The sequence below is a fragment of the Mixophyes fleayi genome, chromosome 7, assembly GCF_038048845.1.
Source record: "Mixophyes fleayi isolate aMixFle1 chromosome 7, aMixFle1.hap1, whole genome shotgun sequence".
Lineage (NCBI taxonomy): Eukaryota > Metazoa > Chordata > Amphibia > Anura > Limnodynastidae > Mixophyes > Mixophyes fleayi.
In genome coordinates, this window is record NC_134408.1 from 44261838 (window position 1) to 44282076 (window position 20239).

Sequence of the window (20239 nt, forward strand, 5' to 3'; positions counted from 1 at the left end):
CACAGGCAGGAAACAGGAGACTGTAGCAGGTATGGAAACCAGCGATGAGTAGCACAGGGAATCCACAGGAACTGAAGACACTAGTAGTACACAGGAGACAATAGCGGGTATGGAGACCAGCGATGAGTAGAACAGGAATCAGCAGGAAACTGAAGACACTAGTAGAACACAGGAGACACCTTCAGAGACTCACAGGGAATGAGACTCAAGATCAGGCAATGAGGTAATGAGCACAGGTGCCTTAAATAGGGAGAGTTGCCTAATCAACCAATTAGATTAAAAGCAACAGTCACAAGAGTTCTTGGGTGCTGCGCATGCGCAGTCCATCAGGATGGCGGACAGCCGCTGTTCAAGATAGGTGCCGGCAGGAAAGCTAGGAAGCCACGCACCAGCGTAGAGGCACTCACGGTCCGGTGAGTGACAGCGAGGTAGTCGGTGTACTGTGACCTACTTGGCCAGTCCAAAGCCACCAGGATCACCCTGGTACTCTATTATATTTACCCTTTTTTGAACCCCTGATAGTATTGCTATCTGAGGAAATGGGTAAAAGAGGAGATACTTCCAAAAGGACAGACATGGGTCTAAAAACACCACCTGGGTTTCCCTTGACTTAAGTCAATAGCTCCCCACCTTGTGGTTCATCATGTCAACATCCATTTGATCCCACCTGTCCACCAGCAGCTGGAAGAATTCTGGGTGGAGAGACCATTCCCCAGGGTGAAAGGCCTGCCTGCTAAGAAAGACGGCTTCCCAGTTCTCTACTCTTGGGATAAACGCTGCCGTGATGGCCGGATCATTTTGCTCCAACAAAGAACGATCCGTCTTGTCTCCTTCATAGACTGGGTACTCCTAGTGCCTCCCTGGTGATTTAGGTATGCCACAACGGCGGCAATGTCGGACTGAACCTTTACCGTTTTTACTTGTAGGATGGCCTGCAAGGTGTTGAAAATCACCCTGAGCTCCAATAGGTTTGTTTGTTGAGTGTTGCGACTCCTCTGAAGTCCAAAATCCCTGAAAACTGTACTGGAATGTGAATGCCCCCCAGACCTCAAGGTTGTCGTACGTGGTCACTAGAGTCCAGTCCTAATAAAAAATACAATTCTAGAACCCACATTTATTGAAATAATATCCTAGCTCCTAGCAAAACTACTGTGACATTAACGTAAACACCATTGTGAATATTCTTCAATGCCGGAAGGTGATTCAAGTAATTTACTGCTGAAATATGAACATACGTTTTCGTGGCACCTTTCCAAATCAGACTGTGAAGCTCTCCATAGACATCAAGAGCATTGACAGAATGCACAAAAAGTGAACATCGTTTGAAAATTGCACAAGTAGTTCTACATATAAAGGTAGTCTGCTGGTGGCATAGCAGACCGGTCTAGTGAATCCATGGCTGGTCCTTGCAGGTGTGACCAGCTACCCACTTAACAGCTGCCACCGAAAATTATTTAATTAACTGCATAGCTATAACAAAAAACAAATAGTAGGACACAAGTAAAAGCAACTTATGACTCCAGCCCTTACTGCTAAACCTGATGATCTACAGATGCTGGAAGTGCTTGCTGCCTACGGAAGTAACCAGTGTGATTATCTTGAGTTCTGTCCAACTCCAAAAAGTCAACCTTTTGTTATACTTTAATACTTTTTTGCGCATTAATCCCCAGGCATATAATTGACAAACTCTTACTTTTTAGCCCTGGAGTATTCTTTCTTCCAATTTACAGCTAGCACTGGCACGACTTCTGAAGAGGTGTCTTCTTTGTTTAGTGACCACAAGTCCTTGGTTTCCAGAGGGCGCTTGAATCCCTGAATCATCATACTACAGACGACATTAAAAACGTAAAGTGAAACAAGAATGTTTTTTCTTACATAGACCCACACAAACCTTGGCCTGGAAAGATCATTGGTTGTATATGGCAGTAATTAGAAATGCATATATTTTCTATAAATACATTCACATCTTTCTGAAGCTTTTATTTTTAGGAATTAAGGTGTTACAATAATTATTGGAGTAAAAGACTTAGAAATGTAGGATTACATGAAGGATATTTAAAGGACTATTAAAATGAGCAACTTCAGTAAAGACATGTTTCTGGAAAAATGTGTTGCAGTATATGAGGACGATTGGATGGGTTTCAGTAAAACAGGATAATGCTACTTGCTTTCTTTGGAACAAGCTATAGCAAAAAAAAGTGTTTATATACAGAAAAGAGTTTCAAACCAAGTAATAAGTATTTTTTAATGTCCTTTTGGACTGTCTCACCTACTTATCCACCAGAAAGTTATATTAGAGAGAAAAGTAGCACTTGATTCTGGACAAGGATTCTAGGAAAAAGGGAAAAAAAAAGAGAAGTAAAAAATTAGAAAAAGCGGACATATTTTGTTAACCATTTGGATTGTAGTGAATCAGAACATAGGTATCCAACTTTTCATTAATCTATTGTTTATATATATTTTCATATTTATAACTATCACTCCACATCTCTTTCAATGAAGCTCTTGCTTAATTGGCATACCATGAGTTGGTGCACTTTAGAGTTGCATGGCATATTTATTTTAATCTATTTACTGATTTAAAGCAGCAATCCCTCATAATAAGTGAAGTTCCTTTTAAGAATGTATCTGCTAGCAGTTAGCTCCTTTTCAAAATCTGTTTGGAGGGCAAACAAGTATGGCTGCCAGTCACAGGCATACTCAGCATGTCATGTGATGCCAGAGGGGGAGGAGGAGGGGAGGATTTTGCAGTGTAGACAGAGCTTAGAGGGACACGCAAAAGACTCTGCTCACTAAATAATGTACCCATGTGACTGTGGTGGCCATCATCACATGACACTGTGCAAACTCCAGAATTATAAATCCGTAATAGCAGCATGAAGAAACAAACCAAAGAAAAATGGAATTATCAAGACTGTTCTTACAGCCTGCCACGAAAACACACACACACCTTAAAGCAGTAAATCCCCAGAAAATAAAGAGGGAAGTAAAGTTTATATAAAGATCTGAATACAACTCTGTTTGCTTGTGAAGTACTGGTTAAATCATATATCCTGTAGCTCTATAAATTATAGAATATATGGTATAGATGGGAACTTATTCTACTGTCTACAATATAAATTATGAGCTATGAAAGATAACATTCATTTTATCTTTATAGCTACTAACGAAAAAATAAATATATATATATATATATATATATATATATATATATATATATATATATATATATATATATATATATCTCATCTAAAATATCCGAATATCTAAACCCACTTTAAATATATATATATATATATATATATATATATATATATATATATATATATATATATATATATATATATATATATATATATATATATATATATATATATATTCTGGATTAAGCACTGCTAATATTATTTTGTTGGGATTTCATTAAGGGACTCCGGAATTCCTCTAGAACTAGCTGCTAAACCTGGACTATTGTTAGAATATTGCATCATTCGTGCCAGAAGGGGTCGCCCCTTTTTATTGTATTACAAAATATTAAAATTTTTGCTGAAAAATGTACAAAAAAAAGGCACAAAACATCTTGAGAACAAATTTGGCCAGGTTTCTAATCCTTTTAAACTTAATGTGGAGTAAATGGCCTATTACCCTCCCACACACATTCCTTTCCCACAAGTGATTTTCTTTCACTAGAAAACAAAGTTGCTCGTTTTAGCAACCGTTTTGCAGATCTGCGCACAAGTTTGTTTTTTGTGCCAAAGGGTAAGAGCAAGTCATTCATCTGAAAGTAGGTGAATATCACAGCTAATGGCTGCGCAGAACAATGTGTTTATTGTAAGGGCAGCTAAAAGTGGATCGTCTATGCATTTACATACACGTTATTGAGAAGTAATTTTCTATGACTGTTCAGTAAAACATATGGATGGGGTATTTTTGCACAAAGAATCCGCTTTCTGTGTATATCTGTACAACAGTGGTAGCTGTTGTAATGCTTGTATTCCCAAGTATAAGCATGTATCTTACAAGGAGGTGGCCCTAAGCTTTGTAGGACCCTAGATGGAATATTAAAAGGGGCTCACACTTCCATACCTGTCACTTTGAGCAATTACACCACCGCTATAACAAACTCATGGTATATAATCCTGATCCTAATAATCACACCTACGCTCACGGGCACAGCAAGCTTGTGCTGAATATACCCTTTGCACCCAGTCATCCAGTATGGCTATTCTTAGCAGTGTTATGATTTGTACTGTTATTTGTTTACAGCTTTGTCCTGTAACATCATGTGCTGTCTTGTTATTTGCCCTCTGTATGATGCTGCCATTTTATGGCACCCTAGAAATCAAGGATTATAATACTATAATCCATTTTAGAAGAGTTTTGGCAGTAACTAATCACTACTTTTACATTTCCTTCTTGCCTTGCACAATCTCATACATTTTAATCTGGATGATGAACAAGGCGCACCATTGCCAGTATGCACATGAAGCGACTTTGATTTCCATTCAGGAGTGGCGGTTTTCTCATTGTGGCATTTATGGCATATTCTCCTCCATACTACATGTGTTAGAAGCATTGAAGTGGGGTTCACCATCATCGCGGTGACGTATACTTTCCACCATCAGTGTGGCCACACTTATTTTGAAGCTCCACTTCATGATCTTCAACGGGGTCATTGGACACTAGTATCTATTTGATGTGGGACATTTAGCTGGTTCTCTTTAGGAGTGATCGATTCCATGGTTCATCAGCCTTATTGATGGTTAACACAGTCGGTTCATCTGATTTTTTTACATGTCAAGTTGTTATCCACTGGCCAGTGTTGTCTATTTTATGGTTCATTTTTAATAAAGTGTTTATATACATTTATTACCCACAGATGGTTGCATATTGATTGTGTTTATCAGTCATCAGCGCTGTTTTCTGTTGTGATGCACATGAAGATGCTGCCATTTTTATATGCAAAAGTTTTTGCACTAGCTGATCCCCACTTTTTGTTTCAATTTGTGCACTATATATTTTCTATTCACCGTTCATCCAATAAGACAAAGGAACCGGGAAAAAATGGGGACCTTTGCTGTTCACTCCAAGGTGTCCACTAAGAGCTCTGTTTGCTAGAACAGAATGCCAAATGCATGGCACCTTCTGAGGCCAAGAGCGAAAAGCCATCCCTTTCGCATCACAGGATTTGAGATAACACATGGTACAAGTTGCAGAGCGAGAAACCACTGATGCTGCCCTCCAGTTCATTCACCACTGCCAATGACCACAGCCCACTATCTCCAGAAGGAACAGCGTTGCCCCCTCTCTCCCCCAACACTTCCCCTGGAGGCTGTAAGGGCCTCCTGCAGGCACAGGGCAACTTTGTTTAATCAGCAAGAACCACCACGCAAAACCTTGATTTTAACATTTCTACATTTTCAATATAGTGAAACTTGGGAGTACTATTGTTCATTTCATAATCACCTATTAAATTGTTCCACACACACACACACACACACACACACGTATTTACAAACCACAATAAAATGAACCGAAAAATATACTTCTACCCTGTTATGCCGAAATTTTGCCAAATAATTTCAATGATTACATTACCAGTTCATGGTACATTCCAAAAGTACAAACTTAAATCATATTTACAAATACTATGGGCCTGATTCATTAAGAGAAGTCATCATCATCAGTTATTTATATAGCACCACTAATTCAGCAGCGCTGTACAGAGAATTCATTCACATCAGTCCCATTGGAGCTTACAGTCTAAATTTACTAACACACAGACACAGGTCAATTTTGATATAAGCCAATTAACCTACTAGTATGTTTTTGGAGTGTGGGAAGAAACCGGAGCACCCGGAGGAAACCCACGCAAACACAGGGAGAACATACAAACTCCACACAGTCATAAAAATGAGTACATTTTCTCTTGGACAAACCATGGTACAATGCAAGGGGTGCATATTAGTTTATTATTTTGAACATAAGTTAAATACTGGCTTTTTTTCATGTAGCACGCAAATACTTGAAAGCTTTATTTTTACACTGAAATTTAAAGTTGATCTAGAACATGTCCTACCCCAACTATAAATCTGTCCCCACATTTCAAATTTAGCTCCTCCTCCAATGCAACAGGATTTTGCCAAGGTGCAAAGTTACTTATTTTTTTTGCTTTACTTTTCTTAATGAATCAGGCCAGATTTGTTTAGCCTGCAATATTATTAATACAAATAAAAAATTAAATTTGCTGTTCTTTAAATTTTTACAATTTGATTGTAATTTGATTTAATATATAATTATGTATACCTCCAAATCTGCACCTTAGTTCAGTCTATATATAAACTGCTAATAACTTTCACAATATACAATTCATATACAATAAATAATTGTAGGTGACCTGTCTACTATCAGAGTATAGTTTTCTGTGTTACCTCTCAAATTACAGCAATGGAAGCCAATATCCAAGATTAGAAAGAGTTACGCAAGTAGCAATATAAATAAGGACACTCACAGGGTCATTGACTCTTTCGGAGAAGAGAGGAGGTTGATCAGGGAAGGCAGCCAATATTAGCTCCACCATCACCAGCAGAAAGTATGTGTAGAATGTGACATCCCGGAACACATCTATACTGGCACCCTGCAGAAAGGAATTATACAAGAACACATCTAAGGTCTCGGGCAGCATTACATCCCGTTCAGAAAGCACCATGTAATGTATTCTAGATGCGCGACACCACAACACATCTAAATCCACATAGCTGGACTACAGAGTGCTGCCTAACTGTAAACACATTATACTTTTCTATTCCATTTAAATTATATTTACTAAGTCAAGTAATTGGTTTCATAATTCCACTTTGAAGGCCAACATTCCAGAGGGGCAAAATGGATTAAATTAAAGAGGACATGTTGTTTATCCCCACATAGGGTGGTGTTACTGGTGTGTTACACCCATTGCACTGGGTGAGATGTAGTGAAATATATGTATACGTATTCCCCATACTTAGATGAAGTCATGGTCTATTTAATCTAGGCATTTATAGATCCAAACAGGAGAGCAGCTATAAATTACCTATTTTTTAGGTTTATTATTTCTGGAATGTTTAAATTTTTTTGGGGGAATTTTATAGTTCAGATCTTCAAAGATCTATCATGGACTAGTCCCGTGTGGTGTGTATTGGATAGAACAGTTTATGAACAGTGCATACACCGATATCATCTGTTGTACAGACGGAATTAGTCATCACATATTTGAAATTTCTTTAGAGTTGAATTGCAGGCTGGTAAACTTTAGTCATCACTAGCTTCAGATAATACTTCTCTTGCATCCTTAATGGGGAAGGGAATTCTTTACTACTACAGAAAGGTGATCCAGAAAACGCAACATTTCAGAAACAATCTTTGTTAAACACTGGGGCTACACTCCTGATCAGATGTGCAAACATAAACGATCTGTTTCCAGGACCACAGTCCACAGAATTATTGGTAATCACATTTTTAAAATTTCTTCTTTTTGTTAAAAATGTGATTAGAATGACTTAGAAACATGCACAGTTACAACACACAAAGTACTTGTGCATTTTTGTTTAAACATAAAAATATTAACAGGTTGTGTCCTTAAGGCTCTAAACCAACTAACAAGACTTTTTTAGAAAAGTCCTGTTGGATAACTGCGCTTTAACTGCCAATGTGCTAACCCGCAGAGTGCTAAATGTTGTGGGATGCTCTTAAAGACACCTGGCTGAATCCCCTTTAGGTGAGGGCAGCTTGGTTTTAGGATGTGTAGGCTACGCTCCATTTTGTAACCTATGTGAAAAGGTAAACAGGACATTGCTGGAAAGTTATTAACCCCTAGAAGCTACATCCAAGTCATGTGTGCTCAGAGTGTGTATGTGACCATATGAAACCACAGCATTTTATTAATCACAATACATACGTGTCCATAACAAACATGATATTTACGGATGTCATTATACACCTACATCAATGTCACCTGTCTATTATAACAGATACATACGGGTTTTAAGGCATGGAGAACTTTGGACCTGAAGATTATTATGGCACAAAGCAGAGCGATGATCCAGAAATTCAACAGTACAGCTGAAGACTGCACTCCTTTTATTCGCTCGTACTGAATTAAAAAAGTAGCTAGCAGCTGAAAAACAAAAGTAAGAGGACAAAAGTCACTGCACAAGGCAAAGGCCATATTATCACTTATAAATCTGAAATTGCACCCTGGATATTCAATTGGTTTTCCAGGGATAGATTTTGCAACAAATTAATTTCTAACAGCGGAAACCCAGTGACATAAGATATTGTACTCCGCCTTGATTTATGTCCACCCACTCTCTGCTTCAACTTCTGATGTACCCACTTTGTTGTGAAGGTCAGGTCTGGGGAGGAGCGCTTTTAATTTATTCTAAGGGAAGTTTGTGCAGAGTAAATACCAGGGCCACAATGTAGTTTTACAAGAAAACAGCAGGACTTTCTGGTTAAAATCAGCACAGATGCCGTACAGTACACAGAAAACATTTTAACATGAGCATCTCAAGACATAACGGAACAGTTAACTGGAGTGATATTGCAAGCAAAAAAAAAAGTTTAAGCAAGTTTTGTTACATTACAGCAAAACTACAGCAGTGGAACTGGCACAGTCAAACTTAAGAATGACTGCGGCCCAAAATAAAAGATGACCCAATCTGTAATTGCATTTTACATAATTTACAAAAGTCCTAAATACTAAACTTACCCATACTACAACGGAGTTAAGAACTTTCAAATTCTATGTGCCCTTATTAGCTAGCGGGATGGAAAGTAGTTTCTGTCCATCCTCCACAAATAGTTTCTTACCATAGTTATACCCAGCACAGTGGGGCTCACAACAAAAACTGGAGCTCGATAAATACTCTGACTCCTTTCCCAGAAGGAGTAGAAAAGATCTGCCCAGCAGACCAGCCATAAGAAGAACCCTAGACCCTGCAAAAGAGACAAAAAGCAAAAAATGGCATTTACCATAGCTACAGTTACACAGAATCCAAAAGAGCTAGGAATTAACACTTTTCCTGGCCTGTAACAAAAATTTCCTTTGCATTTGGAGAGTAAATAATATACAGTAGATCTTGGAATAAAGTTACAGCTTACATGCACTACTAATAATGTACACATTTTTGCTAACTCCCCTACTCTTTGAATACCAGTGTATAATTAAAGGGAATGGAGGAATACGGAGTTCTCCATAGTCTCCACAACAGTAAGAACTGAACGTCAGTAGTGCGGTTCTTCAGTGTGCATCTAAGAATTGGCTAATAGTACTTGCCCACGGCGAAAGCGTTTAGGAAACATGACGACTAACAGAAGTCCAGCAATATGTCATAAGCGTTTCAGATTGCAATGGTTTCGCGTATTATTAGGATCAAATGGCCAAGACAGGGTAAGTATTATAGTCTGGTGGAATTTATATATTTTGCAGTACAGCATGTGTATAAAATTCTGCAGGTATTTTCTTTTGTTATATTTTAATTTAATTGGTAGTTGCCATAATGTCACGGCGTTTTAGAGATGGCTGCTAACCTGTATTAGTGCAACTGAACAGGGAGGTGCGGAGTCTAACGTACTCCCGGCATTCACCATGGACCCCGCAGGGGAGTTTGGGCATAGCTGCAGAGGGTACACAGGTTGCGGTTCTCCACGACAGTCACTGGTGTAGCGACAGTAGTAGACAGGCGTAGTCAGGCAGTCCAGGTCAAAGCCAAACGAGCGGTTCGGTACACAGGGAGGTTCCAGAGAGGAGTCAGGTCAAACCAAATAGTCAAATCAGCCGGGCAGCGAGGTGCCAAAACAAAATACAGGAGAACTGTAACAGGAAGCCGAGTCAGAACCAAAGAACACTGGATCAGAAGTTCAGGAAACGATGGAGCAGGAGTTAATCAATACTCTGGCACCCAACATGTGTCAGAGGGTGCTCTATATACCATAAGGTGCATCATGATTGGGAGATGGAAATTTGGCGGTCAGACATGCTGACCGCTGACAGGTGAGCAAAGATAGCGTCCCACTGCTAGGTAACGGGACGCGGCTGCCGAGAAGGTGCATGCGTCAGTCTCCTGCACCAAGTGTCAGTGCGGAGACGTGTCTGACACATAACACATGGGAAATGTAAAATGAAGCATGGTCTAAAAATTAAACTACTCCAGACCATATAGCATTAATCAAACAATGTTTGAAGCAATCTGCAAAACTATGGAATACTTCAGTTTTACTCAGTAGGTTGAGCCCAGCAAAAAGCAGTCAAAAAGGTCAGTAGTGTTTTAATATAATTTCATCTAAACAGAGCACAAGTAATATTTTAGGTTTCACGTTATTTAAAACCAGTCATTATTTGATACATAAATACTTGAAAATCTGTATGAGTGATGTAATTAACTTATTATTTAGAAGTAACAAATAAACTTTTTTCTTTTTTAAACCTGGCTCAACCCTAAATGTTCTGTCGTTATTGTCATATGGTGGCAACACATTGGAATTTGACACTGGTTAACCAAAGAGTCGACACTGTCTGGTGTGTGGTCCCAAAATAACTCCACTGAACAAAATCACGAAGGTAATGCCATGAACTTGATCAGGCTGCACCAAAAAATGTTGACAATCTTGGGTGTTCATCATCAATTACCAATAAGACAAAAGCCTCTTGCAATCTTTAAAAAAAAAAAAAATATTGACAAAAAAAATAAATGCACAAGCTGGCCATACAAAATGCCAGAATTGGTTATTTGGCCCACAGCCATCAGTGTGTGACCTGTACAAGAGATCCTATAATTACACTTTTAGGGGCATATTCAATTGTCCGAAAGTCCCGAAGCGTTAAAACTAGGACAGTTAATACGGTAAAATCTAGCTGGATTTCAGCTCGCGGCTCAGGAAGCTGCGAGCTAAATTCCAGCGAGTAAATTACCGTATTAACTGTAATCGTGCGCGGACCGCAGGATTTTTGGCGTTTCTGCCGACAACTGAATACGCCCCTTATAGTCCAAGCTTGAAAGCATAGGTACAATATAAGGCCGTAGATGTCACCTACGGCACCAACTTTGTAACCATATAACAGCTAGAAATGGTTATCATTATAAAGCCAAACTAAATACATAAGATTTGTTATTTTGTATATGGTTAAATAAATACACCTATTATTTGCATTATTACTTTATAAGAAATACTGAGTTTTGATAGTAAGAGTATTCTTAGCATTCATGAAGTAAATATAATTAATCTCTATCCTGCTAGTATGCTAGTTAACTTAAATACTTTAAGAAAGGGCAAAAGATATTATCTATAGGGAATTTAATTTGAAATTAGACTTTTGAACTTTTCTCCTGATCTGTGAGAAACCAGCTTGCACTGCAGTGTTAACCAACATTGTTGTGAGATGGTCTCTTAATTTCTTTAAAATACATGTAAACAAGTAAAGGAGGTTTTATTTACTCGCCCCAGTCAGTGATGTATTTGGAAAGGTGAAAGAGAAATATAACTTTAGGATACAGCGGATTCTAAATTGTTTTCTATGCAAAAAAAAAAAAAAAAAAAAATCGATCTATTCTGACATTCAGCAACTGTAAGCCCATACCAGCTGCCTCATCTGAATGAACAGATCATATGTGAAAAGAAGTGGGGACCTTTCTGACTGGACAAGCTAAAGAAATCCACAGCTACCAATAATACTAAGTTTTTAAGCTGCCAATAAAGTAAGGTTCGGAGTGGGTCTCTTCTCATTGGTTGAATAGGTACAGCTCTCTAACTGGCTTTCTGTAACAGAAGAGCAGCAAGCAACTTTTGCTAGTGTGAAACTGGTACTTACAGTTTTGGCCTTATTGAAATGTGACATTCGGATGTATCCCTGGTCATTGTGCTGGAGGTATAAAATATAGAAAGGGAAGCAGAGCCAGAGGTAGATGCATGGAATCCATACCAGGACCGTATTCTGGAAGCACTTGGTGAAATCTGGGTTTTCTGTGTACCAGGTAAGATTTGCATCCTGCGAAATGAAGGAAAACAATATGATTTTTTTCTGCTATATAAAAAGGTTTATACAAGCTAAATTTACCACGTAGCTTTAAACATACATGCTTTGAAAAACAAAGAAACCCCCCCACCCGCTTTACAGGCAAACGTGGTTTTTAATACACAACCCCGACAAACACGCAGTGGGGTGCCCCTTATCCAGGACCCTGCAGTTCAGCTGTACTCTCCACTGCATTGACAGTCTGTACTCCAGAGATCGACACCGATTAAGTATCAAAAACATTTACTGGAAACCAACGCGCTCTGGCTAATCAGCCTTCTGAATACACTTGCATTTACCGCCACGCGCATTCATGCTTCACCAGGGAGACCATATCTGTAGAACTCATTGTTAACAGACTAAGCCAGGGGTAGGAAGAGCAGGTACTGCAAGAGTCCTGAGCACATGATCTTGTAGTTTATGGTAGTTGGCGGTGAAGGGGTACTGGTATTGGTGCGGTTTTATTTTATTAAAAACATAAAATTAACAATTAAATAAATGCATTTTCCTGACATTTTACCCAATAGAAGATTTTCAATATCATGTGACCAAGCACATTTGTCCATGTTCTTTTCCATACAGAATACATTATTCTGCAGCTCCAGCTGACGCTGTTGCAACTGCTGCCTATATAACGCAATCGTAGTGTAATTGGAGTGTTTACAATGAAAAAGAAAGCTATTAAAAAAACACAGAAGTAAAATGTAAAAAAAACAAAAAACTGAAAATATTAGAATGGTTGCTGACTTTGAATAAACCATTTCACAGTGATGCCAGTAACCTTGCTTTAAGATCAGTAGTAAAAGCACAGCAGCAGCACATGTAACCATGTAATGGAATGCTGCAAAGATTTGAATTGCATTGACCAGTTCCAGAAAAATAAGATGCAGACTTGCTTCCAAATAGAAGCAAGACATTTGGTCCTTGCGAGTCTGGTACACTAAATCACATTTTCTTCATGCCAACACTTACTAAAAAGCAAATAAAAGATAAGTCACAAAACAAAGTGCCCAGCCGTACGAGACTCCTCAGGCACCCAGCCACACTTCTACCAGGAGGAATGTCCTCGGCTTTCTTAGTAAGTGTAAATCTCAAACTGGCTTTTGTCCAAAGCTGTTCATTTACTGACATTTAGCATTGTTTATAAATAACACAGCACTGAGGTTTTTTGTGGATCACGCTGAGTGAGCATACTCCGAGAATTAAGAGTTTTGCTTAGTCATGCTGTGTCAAGTCATGACACACAGCAAACACTCTGGAACTAGAGGAGTGAGAACATGGGAGTCCTTCACGAATCCCACATGTGATTGACTACCTAGCGGAATCATTTACGCATAGATGGTTGGTGTACTGGGTACCCTGTATAAAGGAAAAACGTAGCACTTGCAAAAGATTAATCTGAAGCAAAGTTTGTGTAAACAAAAATATGCAGACTTAAAGATGAAATGATTTTTATTTAATTTGGCAGTGGATTCACAACTCTCTGATGGGGGCTTCATACGTGTTAGCAATGAAAGATCTTCAAACAATTTTTCTGAAGTTTGGCAGAACAACCAAGAATAGAATAGAATGTTAGAATTAACATCTTAATAAGTTTTTTTCAGTTTGGGGGGGGCATTTTTTTGAAGAACGCGGTAAATTTATCAGACGACATTTGTAAAATAACTTCCATTACAACTGTATTTCAAAACTGAGGAGCGTTAAAACTTCATGTATATGGAAATTAGGAGAAAAATACACAGATTTCATAAAAATCTTTCAGATCTGCAAACCTTTCTACTATTTTCGTGAATGTTATGATGTGTGAGTAGTGGCCACATTCATTTTCTTTCTATAGAGTATAATTACTCCTATAAAAAAATCTTAAGGGATATGGCATTACATCAACAATTCAACATAATGGTAAATTAAGCACATACAAGCCAAAATACGAGCGTCACAAAAGCGTTAAAAACCCCTGTAGCTGAATGGGTCAATTTAAGTCAATAAGATAAATGGTCTTCATGCTTCTTCTTTATATATAAGTATATAATTCACAGGTAAACAAAATATACAGAGAACATTTGCACCCACAAATTATGCAATTTGATGATCCTTTTGCTGCAGGCATATTTGCCCCCCACAATATATAGTACCATACAGCTGAAATGTTACCTTATTACACTACCATGAGGGGGTGAAATTTGCACAGTTCTGTATTCAGCCTCAGATCATGTTGCACAATATGGGCCTTATTGAGAGCTGGACACATTTTACATACAAAAACAGATGTAAAATGTGTCCCAAAAAATCCAGAAGTTGCAGGGCATGCTGAGATGCATGTATTTCATGATATACATCTGACTCAGCATACTACATTAAATGGTTTGCTGGAGGAAGATGCACTTAAGTGTAACTTGTAAAATTGGTGAAATGTATCAATGCACTACATTGCATCAGTGTAGCTCAGAAGTGTCAAAGTTGTAGCGCAAACACATTTTCTGTGGCCTTGACAACGACCAGGAACAAAAAAAAATAATTAAAAAAAACTTATCTGACGCGACAACATCCTATTCCCCTCTCCTCTTTGTACTGAATGTTGGGCGTGACATTTGCAGTGAGGAGAGCACAGACTGGTGCCATGAGAAAAAAAACAGAAGAAACGAAAGCGGAAGAGAAGAAAGAAGGAAATAAATGTAAGTGAAGAGGAACAAAAGCAGCATGGAGGGCACAGTGTCAAACATTGAGAAGAAAACATTAACATTTATTTTTATTTTTCTTAATAAGCCTTGCAAAATTGCACGAGACTCTTTCTTTTGGCCCACACAATCTTAGACTGTTATTAGACTGATTACTTGTCCCAATTGGGGTTGTTAGTTTGACATGTCTGGTGTACCTCATTGAACATGGGGTCTCAGGACTAGAAAACAATATAGAGCAGATTTCTCATGCTCTGACCAATCAGAGCAAAGCTGCTCTGTACAGATTAGTGTGACAGGCCTAAAAGCTGTCGTTTGCATCACAGCTTCGCAAGGAGCAGTTCTTCATCATCCGTGTTTGCTTTTTTGAATCTCCATGAATTTAAATCTTGAAGACAGAAAAGGATCCCCCCCCCCCCCCCAAGGGCTCCCACAAGCCTGCCATTACACAACTGAGAGGACAGCCCATTTGTCCAATATAAACAAAAGGGAGCATGGCGCTTCCCATAAAGAAACGGAGCCACCAATAGTATCCTTAGCAATGCAGCAGCTCTTACCCCTAGCAACAAACGTGTTACATGCTTCCATAGCTCCAGGGTGTGATGAACATTCTTTTTCTCTCCGACAGCCCAGATGATCAATCTCATGCACATAGTGGGGCAGCACTGTGGCTTAGTGGTTAGCACTGCTGCCTCACAACACTGGGGAAAGGAGTTCAATTCCCGACCATGGCCTTATCTGTGTGGAGTTTGTATGTTCTCTCCGTGTTTGCGTGGGTTTCCCCCCGGTGTTCCGGTTTCCTCCCACACTCCAAAAACATACTGCTAGGTTAATTGGCTGTTATCAAATTGACCCTAGTCAATCTCTCTTTGTGTGTGTTTATGTTAGGGAATTTAGACTAAGTTCCAATGGGGCAGGGACTGAAGCAAGTTCTCTGTACAGCGCTGTGGAATTAGTGGACTATATAAACAGCTGATGAGGATAGTGATGCATTAGACTGATCTGAAAGAATGCTACAGTTTAGCAAGGTGTCCGCTGCGATGCCTGTATATGTGCCAACGCAATCTCTGTGCGAGATGTCAGGATTATCATTTATATAGCATAAAAGTTGAACACTGAAGTCAAAGTTCACTAACGGACCCAGTTCTGTAAATTTATGAAACCGAGAGTGGCTATGTAAATGTTTTTCTCAGAAGCAGACAGCTCTTGTAAAACAGTATTCAGAGAACTGGTACCTCCTGTAATAGAGACAATGGAGCAAAGGAATACATCTATAGGTAGGATTCTATCTCAGCCCCTGTCTGACATGTCCTGAACACTCACTAGATAAATTAATTGTTTTTTGTGTTCCCATTAAGATGACACTTCTTGAGATAAGGTCACCAGGGACCTTATTATTCAGTGAGGATTAAAGATTTAGGACCTGTTTAGTGCCTTCATTAGACTATTTTGATGAATCACGTGGACTCTTCGGACCTCCACCCCCTGATCCATAACTCCACAATTCAAAGTCTAAATAGGATGGAAGCGGACTAGTTGGAGTGATTCACCCAAAAGGGGTGTGATACATATGTTCGACAGTTACACGGTCGCCATAATATAGACAGGGTTGGAAAGTCGACAATTCCAATGTAGACAGTATTATTAGACCGACAATAAAATTTCAATAGTCTACCTAATAATACAGTCAACATTTGACTTGTTGACCTACTAATACTGCTGACATTTGTCTCTGTATATTAAAGCCAAGACAGAGTGGTCTGTATCATGGTTCAAGTCTTGTCCACAACCTTTATAGAAATAGAGTAACAATACATTTAACAAAACAAAAAAACAACAACAATAATCTCTGTAAATAGGCATAGAATTAAATCCTACATATCAAATATCTAACCAGATACATTGCTAGTTTGAACATTATTTTACTACTGTGTAGATTTCTTGTGATTCCAGAGATAACCATATGTTCTAGTATCCTAGCACTCCATATTCTGATGGACAAATACAACAAAAAGAAAGAATCTTTAAGAATGGCGCTATCGTTTAGTCAATGAACCAAGTTTAACTTACAGAAGTTGCATAGAAGAGGCTTGCCTCATCGTGCAGGGTATAGGAATCCCGCCTGCATATATATTCATTAACAAAGCAGCAGAACATACAAGTGGTCAAAATGTATTTTCTACGAAGAAAGTATGTTTCCATTAAATAGTTCAAAATCAAATGGAAAAAATGTTTGTGCCATTTATTTATTACAACCTCAACTATTAGAATTTGTGTGCGCTGCAAAATAGCAGGGAAAAAAAGTGAATAGGGGACAGGAGAGGTAAGAGGGAATTAAACCGTAAAGCATATTTTTTAAGTTCTGGTGAACACAGTGAAAAGGCAACTCGAAAGGGCTATACACAAGCCTGAAGACCCAATAATACATTTAATAGTACTGTATGTGGATTCAGAAACATCCATTTTTGAAGCTTGGCATTACTTTTACACAAACACTGCCATCCTACCAGCATAGGAGAAAGCTTTGTTAGACACTGATGCTCGTCTTCCTATTCTTACATGAAAGCAGTCACACAAACTGTGAGAGATAATGTTTCTCTCTTTGTTCAGAGTCACAGGGTGTTAGATTTATTTTTCTGTGGACTAGGTTTCCAGGTCTCATACCTGCCGACAAGAAGAGAACAGATCAGGCCCTTTTTATAAGAATAACAATAGATTCCTAAAGACAGGTCTCTATGGTAAAACTAGTAGATGAAGTCCTGCACCATAGGAAAACGGTAAGAGGATTTAAGCTTCAGCACTGCAAGATGAACAGTATCCCTAACAAAACGTCCAATATGTTGTAAGTTCCACTACCCTACATGTTTAGAAAAGCTCCTCCTTAAATGGTGCACTGCTATCTACATAAAGGATTTTACCAAACTGCCTTTCAACTGCCGATTCGGTATGAGAGGGAACATGACTACACACTCCTTTCACTAAATGAAATTACTTTACACGTCTTTCATTGACTCCATTATTGTCAAAAACGTGGTTATATTCTGTTAGAACCCACTGTATTGACAGGACATACACAATCACCCACCCAAGATGGCAGCCATGGAGCATGCAGACACTGGAACTAAGCTGCTATAAAAAGCCTCTAGTTCATGGCTTCCAAGAGCCACCAGATTCTGTTCCTTGTCACTCATGAGCACTATTTTCCAAAGCAGAAGCAATGCTTCCTCATTGGGGTTGATGTGGAAACTGGCGATGCTGCAATTATGTCACAGTGGCTAACTCTATGGCTATATTGGGGCATGAGAACATTAGATAATGAATACAAGTAACCTGACAATGCTGGGGGGGGGGGGGGAGGGGAAGACATGGGTCAAGCCCACTCCATAAAGAGTATATTCGTTTAATTTGCTATGAAAAGAAAGTACTTTCAGCCATGACAAAATCAAATCTAAAACTTGCTTGGGTAGACTTAAAATACATTTTCCACATATATGCATAAAAAACAAATGTAAATGTATCTGGTCCTTGAGTAGTTAACTTTTCAAACCGTGTGCTAGAGACCTATAGGTTTTACTTATACTATGCCTTTATGTACCAAGCAAGCCACTAGCAAACTCTATACAAGACTTGTAAGTGCCCACATTTCCACACTTCTAGAAAAAATAAAAAGGAAAAAAAAGTGCATACTAAGTATGTGTGGAAAAAGTTTTTCCAGTTGCAGACAAGCAATGCAAACAAAACATGCTGCTATAAAATATACTGCAATGGAACAGAATTAGTCAGGGACCTGCTGTAATGGACATCATCCCTGGTCATGAGCTGCCTCGTGACGATGTATTCCAGCCTGTCACCAAAGCAGCATGTCCTTATCTGACCCCCACTGTCATCCCAGGTTGGTTTCAGGAGCTGGCCTTTATGATCCGAACAATGTAATGCGTTTAGAACGTCTCTTACTTGCACTAATAGGATTAAGCAGTGGATCGAGTCACAATGCTTTTAACCTGGTTTTGTATGTAGGTACCACAGAATAAAATTGCAGGTGTTCTGCAATCTTAACACTGCAAGGCCAACAAATTCACAACTTTGTGTAACAAATTGGGCCCATCATCTCCACATAAAACATTGGTGCTTGTGTAGTAGACTGGCTGTTAAAAATAGAAATGGATGTAATCATGTTACCATTGTGCTCCATGACGTGGCATTAGAATGCCAACAAACTGTCATCTCCCCGAATTTATATACTATGCCAACCGAAAAGGAAATTATATATAATGAATAATATATCCAAGTAAAAATGTCTTTAAGGATACATAAACAATTTAGCATTAAAACATTTTAATTTCCGGTCAATTTTCAAATGTTACTATAAGAAATAGCTGCCAGAGACTGATGCCGGTCAAAAAATTTATGAAATCAGTAAACGGACCTTTAAATACTGTATCCTAGCAAAGGTACATATTTTGTTTGTGGATTAGGTGTCCGTGAACATACAGGACACATTTAACGTATACCAAGAGATCAGAGGCCAGTTACATAAAAGCTTTGACGCTTTCCATGATAGAGATTTAAGGCAAGACGTTTATACAAGTGCTGTACAAGAAAGATGTTGCTTGGCTGGTAGTGCATTCAGTGTTTGTGGAGGGCGTCAAAGGCACAATGTTTCTATAGGCAACATACATGATTTCTCGGGAAATAAAGAAGTACAATTAAATTTTAGTAAAAAAATGGTTCATATTCATTAGGTATGACAAGAAGTCTACAAGTAAAACAGAAGTTCCCAGGGAGCTAAAAAAAAAAAAAAAAAAAAAGAATTTAGAGAAGCAAAACTGTAAGGACATGTGGATTGGCACTCTGCCCTGTGCTATCAGTGACTCTAATGTTGGAAGATATGAATTTCTCCCCAGAAAACACATACACAAGTACTAGGGAACTCAGATAAAACAGCTTAAGTACAATAAGAACAGAGATAATGGTGCCTTTCCCACCATCGCATTTTAAAATATTTAAACTGCAATTAAAGTTTGGAACACAATATACCCTGTTTCTCATGCGTTAATACACATCATCAGTACTTACATATTGTAATGGTGAAATTGTAGGATAAGCACATGGGAAAAGTGTTGAATACATCACATATTAGTTTTTAGGCGTTTTAAACTGTTTTTCTGGCACAGATCTGTAAAGAAACCCTAACCTTACCCACATCTTCTTCAATGCTGAATACACATTTATATTCAAGATAAAGTAACACTGGAATGACAAACACTGACTGCCTCCCATTCTTTCTAATGCGCTACTTTGTGCTGAAGTAATGCGATCAGAGTAAAAGATCTCGGACTGAAGTCTTAGACTGTATGAGGGCACTAGAGTGAAATGTAAGACATTTTGCAGACCTGATTTTTTGCCCCTACTTGCAAAAGCAGGTGTTTGATTGACAACTGGTTCAAGGAGAAATCAGTGCAGCCGGTAGTGGGCAACATGATATTTGTTTCAGGATCCTAACAACTGACCT

General features: G+C 38.6%; 1 protein-coding gene across 2 annotated transcripts in view; it reads right to left on the bottom strand.

Moving 5' to 3' along the window:
* The window catches only part of LOC142097695 (multidrug resistance-associated protein 1-like), an 86847-nt gene that overhangs the window by 49415 nt on the left and 17193 nt on the right, over positions 1-20239 (bottom strand). For both annotated transcript variants that reach the window (XM_075179755.1, XM_075179756.1), the window contains exons 2-7: positions 11846-12022; positions 8848-8973; positions 8015-8152; positions 6509-6634; positions 2270-2331; positions 1694-1825 (exon numbers count right to left, since the gene is read on the bottom strand). In XM_075179755.1, the coding sequence (XP_075035856.1) occupies positions 1694-1825; positions 2270-2331; positions 6509-6634; positions 8015-8152; positions 8848-8973; positions 11846-12022 (761 nt within the window). The remainder of the gene's footprint in view (positions 1-1693; positions 1826-2269; positions 2332-6508; positions 6635-8014; positions 8153-8847; positions 8974-11845; positions 12023-20239) is intronic.